General features: G+C 50.7%; 1 protein-coding gene and 1 pseudogene across 2 annotated transcripts in view; one reads left to right on the top strand and one right to left on the bottom strand.

Moving 5' to 3' along the window:
- Positions 1 to 1,645, bottom strand: part of CENATAC (centrosomal AT-AC splicing factor) — a 20,246-nt gene extending 18,601 nt beyond the window's left edge. For both annotated transcript variants that reach the window (XM_037736724.1, XM_017523485.2), the window contains exons 1-3: positions 1,457 to 1,645; positions 1,181 to 1,344; positions 688 to 786 (exon numbers count right to left, since the gene is read on the bottom strand). In XM_037736724.1, the coding sequence (XP_037592652.1) occupies positions 688 to 786; positions 1,181 to 1,344; positions 1,457 to 1,624 (431 nt within the window). In that variant the 5' untranslated portion in view covers positions 1,625 to 1,645. The remainder of the gene's footprint in view (positions 1 to 687; positions 787 to 1,180; positions 1,345 to 1,456) is intronic.
- A 2,553-nt stretch (positions 1,646 to 4,198) lies between these two features.
- LOC108300619 lies at positions 4,199 to 4,639 on the top strand (annotated as a pseudogene).
- Positions 4,640 to 4,697: the final 58 nt, after the last annotated feature.

The following is a 4,697-nucleotide window of genomic DNA, read 5'->3' as shown; positions in this document are numbered from 1 at the left end:
AAAAAAAAAAAAAGAATACAAAAATTAGCTGAGTGTGGTGGTGGGCACCTGTAATCACAGCTACTCAGGTGGCTAAGGCAGGAGAATTGCTTGAACCTGGGAGACGGAGGTTGCAGTGAGCCGAGATCATGCCATTGTACTCCAGCATGGGTGACAGAAGGAGACTCCCTCTTAAAGAAGAAGAAAAAAATATTAGATGGGCGTGGCGACACATGCCTGTAATCCCAGCTACTTGTTCCTGGGAGGCAGAGTTTGCAGTGAGCTGAGATCATGCCACTGCACTCTGTGTTGGGCGAGAAGAGCAAAATTCCACCTAAAAAAATAATAAAAGAAAATACGAGTCCAAAAAATATTGAAAGTAGGTACTGGCTGAGTAGCAGTTTCTTAGACACTATAAAGAGCCTCTTCTAACAAACAAACTTTAGTATTGTCTGTGCCTCACATTTAAGTAGTTGATAATAGTCAACTTTTAGTATTGTCCATTTGCTAAATCCCATTTCCCAACTAAACCTCAAGAACTGTCACACTTTTGTGTCCAATATAGTACCTAGAATAGTAAGTGTTATGAAGGTAGTAGATACTTCAGAAGTCCCTCCTGAACTTTCTAGTTAATAGAGTAACTTCCCATACCTGACAAAGATCCAGAGAATTCACTCTGCTACTTCACCTTCAATACCAGTGACTCACCGTGTATAATCCTGGGGAGTGACCAGAAACTTCTCTTTCATCTGGACCTCAGCTTTGTTCTCCCACCAGAATTTGTTGGTCGCCTTCTTATGCTCTGGGCTGAAAATGGAGAGGATAAGCAATCTCAGCTATAGGTTATAAAATATTACTCAGATATTAAACATTAGGTTTGTAGTGCAAACTGACATCTGGGTTTCTACCTGGGGCAGGGCTGAGAGAGGAATACTGTTACCAGTCTCCAAGATCTCATCTCTTTTCTTCCCATAAAATTGTGAGAATCCAAGGGGAGGTTAGGGGCGGTGACCAAGCTGCCTTTCGCAGCTAGACCACCAGAACCACTTGGGACCGTGGCAGCATACGACCCCTACCCCAACAAGGCTGGCAACACCTGTGAAGTGACTCAATCCATCCATCCTGATCAAATCACAAAAGCGTCCTCCCGTATATGTATGTACACGTCTGTGCTGGAGGAGTCTCCCAGCCCGGCTCTCACCTGGCCAGATGCTCCACCAGCCCCCCGTGCAGCACCGTCAGGTTTCCATGGCTCAGGTGTTCCCGCACCTCACAGCCGCAGCACAGGCACCAGCAGCATCGCTCGTGTTCCGGCACATAGCGCTCCACCTGAGCGGCGCGGATGGCTTTGCGGGCCGCCTCCACCTGCGGCGAAGAAGCCAAGTAGAACCCTGAAGAGAACCCCCAAATCACACCCGCTCTGGCCTTCACTGACCTGCCCCGCACTCCCAGCCCATCTCTAGCCTTGCCTCCGCACCCGGGGCAGGAGCCTTTCCAAAGCCTCCTTCAGCTGCCGCTGGTGCTTGCGGCTGTAGACGTGCCCGCGACCACAGAAGAAAGTCTGGCGGCACAGGGGGCAGCGCTGCGCCGGAGCCATAGGCCGGGAACCGGGTGTCTCCACCACCAGCAGCAGATCCCTCGCCATCCGGTGGCCCCTGACCCCTGACCCCTCGGGGCGGGGCTAACCCATCGGTTCCCGTGGTCCCCAGCGGCCGTCAGGCGCCACTGCAAGCCCTTCTGCGGCTGCGCAGACCCTTTTCAGACCCCCTAGTCCGGCCGCGGCCCGAACATCCCAGAGGCAGCCGGACTGGTTAAGCAAAAGGTCGGCGCCGTCCTGCAGATGTGCGGCCACACGGGCCCTCAGGAACGTGAAGCTCGCAGGCTACACGCCACTCTGAGCGTTGGCCAGGACCTGTAGTAGACAACATGACCACAGCCTTACGTTAATCACGTCACCGTGTCCTCTCGCTGAGATTGTGTGGTTTACTATTATTAGCGCATTTTTAGGCGGGAAACCTGAGGCCTGTAGAGGTAAGGAACATTGAGGAGGGTTGCACAGGTGTCAAGTAGCGCGGTCAGCACCTGAGCCCTGGCGCCCATCATTACAGCGGCTGGAGGAGAACGCCTGCTGGAGGGACCACGAACTAGACCCAATCACAGTCGCCCCCACAGGGTGTGCTCCCCGCGGCCCCTGTAAAACCGTAAGGGAAGCTACACTGCATGCAGCGTCGTTGCTGAGGGATCGCACACTTCCCGTAGATTGTGTTGCTAGTTCTGGTACATAGCCTGGATGGGCTGCTGTCTGTAGGGCCTACACAGGGTCAGCGTTACAGAATTTAGCCCCAGCGTAGCTACTTCCCTCTTCAAATCTTCACTTCCTGTTGGAACTTCCCTCTAGACTCTAGCCTCTGCCAGAAGTAATTCATTTTGAATACCCTTGTAACACTCAATTCCTTGATCTCTCATCATTACCTTGGCAGGGTCAGTCCTGGACCTTGTCCCCCCAAATTTCTCCTTCTCTGAATCCAGACTCTGAAGTTCGGCTCTGTCTACCACCTGCCGTTATCCCATGTGGCCTTACCGTCAGCCTAGTGTTTGACTGCAGGGAGACCTCTCTTCCTGAAGAAGACGCCTCTTTTCATCCATTCACTCTGGAAATGATTCAACGTTTGCCTGCTGCCGGATGCTTTGCTCTCCACCAGGGGTTTTCAAAGTGTGCTTCCCCACTCCCCGGGGCCTACCGCATCAGCATGAGGGAACTGGTCAGCAGTGCACATTCTTAGGCCCCAACCCAGACCTACCTACTGAATCAGAAACTTGGGGTGAGGGCCCATCACGGTGGCTCATGCCTGTAATCCCAGCACTTTGGGAAGCCAAGGAGGGCAGATCACCTGAGGTCAGGAGTTCAAGACCAGCCTGGCCAACATGGTGAAACCCTGTCTCTACTAAAAATAGAAAAATTAGCCAGATGTGGTGGTGTGTGCCCATCATCCCAGCTACTCTGGAGGCTGAGGCAGGAGACTCTCTTGAACCTAAGAGGCGAAGGTTGCAGTGAGCCAGGATTGCACCACTGCACTCTAGCCTGGGCAACAGAGTGTGACTTCATCTCAAAAAAAAAAAAAAAAAAAGAAAGAAACCTGGGGTGAAGCTCAGCTGGCTATGGTTTCATGAGCTCTTCAGGTGATGCTCAAATTTGAGAAGCACTGGTCTAGGTCTTAGATTCTCTTGGTTCACTTTCCTCATTGGATCCCAGGAATGTTCAGCTACACTCTCAGGGCAGCTTCTTACTTCACTTGACCTTCCAAGACCTCTCATTCTATCAAACCCCAATTTCGGATCAACCCAGGCATGCTTCCCTCATGTGTGCCAAAGCTGGTCATAGAGGTCTACACTACTATCTGTTTCAACTTCTAGTAACTTGTAAGCCTTCAGCAGTTTTGCTTATGAAGCTGCTTCACCAAGAAGTCAGCTGGCATCAGAACTCGGCTTGGGTCAAATGGAACTCAACATCTTCCTCTTCAGGACATCCCCTGTTTTCATCCTCCCAGTGAATGACATCACCAAGTTACAGCCTGGAGGTTGGGTGCCGTGGCTCACGCCCATAATCCCAGCAGTTTAGGAAACTGAGGTGGGCAGATGGCTTGTGCCCAGGCATTTGAGAGCAGCCTAGCCAAGATGGCGAAGCTCTGTCTCTACAAAAAAAATTCTGCCAGGCCTGGTGGTTCACACCTGTAATCCCAACACTTTGGGAGGCTGAGCAGATGGATCACCTGAGGTCAGGAGTTTGAGCCTAATACAAAAATTAGCCAGGTGTGGTGGCACGTGCCTGTAGTCCCAGCTACTTGAGAGGCTGAGGCAGTAGAACTGCTTGAACCCAGGAGGCAGGGGTTGCAGTGAGCTGAGATCGTGCCACTGCACTCCAGCCTGGGTGACACAGCGAGACTCCATCTCAAAAAAACAAACAGGCTGGGCTCAGTGGCTCCCACCTGTAATCCCAGCACTTTAGGAGGCTGAGGTGGTCAGATCACCTGAGGTCAGGATTTTAAGACCAGCCTGGCTGTCATGGTGAAACGCTGTCTCTACTAAAAATACAAAAATTAGCTGGGTATATTGGTGGGTGCCTGTAATCCCAGCTACTCGGGACATTGAGTCAGGAAAATCCCTAGAACCTGGGAGGCAGAGGTTGTAGTGAGCCGAGATTGTGCCACTGCACTCCAGCCTGGGCGACAGAGTGGGACTCTATCTCAAAAAATAAACAAATTCAGCTGGCCATTCGGGGCAATGAGCTTTCCATCCCAGAACCATGGCCCAATTTATCCGTAACTGGAGAAGACGCCAGTGCTTGTGAACGCAGCTGTGACTTACTCGAAGTCTCAATTAGCCACATTTTGGTACTACACCAAGGTTGAGCTGATTCCTCCCACCCCTGCTGAGATCCCAAGAGCTATTCAGAGCCTGAAAAAAATAGTCAAGAGTGCTTAGACTGGTAGCTTCAAACAACTCAGTTAAGGAAGCTGTGCTGAATGGTTTGGTGGCCACTGAGGTGTTAATGTGGTTTTATGTCAGAGAGATCATAGGCAAGCGTGGCATCATTGGCTATGATGTTTGAAAACCAATCTTTTTAACATCTGATTAAATTTATTATTTGAGTGTTGTTGGACTATATGTGATCAGACTGCTACCTGAATAAAATAAGATTTGTCAAAAAAATAAAAAAT

This window comes from Cebus imitator, unplaced genomic scaffold, assembly GCF_001604975.1.
Source record: "Cebus imitator isolate Cc_AM_T3 unplaced genomic scaffold, Cebus_imitator-1.0 Scaffold28, whole genome shotgun sequence".
NCBI lineage: Eukaryota > Metazoa > Chordata > Mammalia > Primates > Cebidae > Cebus > Cebus imitator.
Note: the sequence above shows the minus strand (reverse complement) of the source record. Positions and strands in the feature narration are given on the sequence as shown.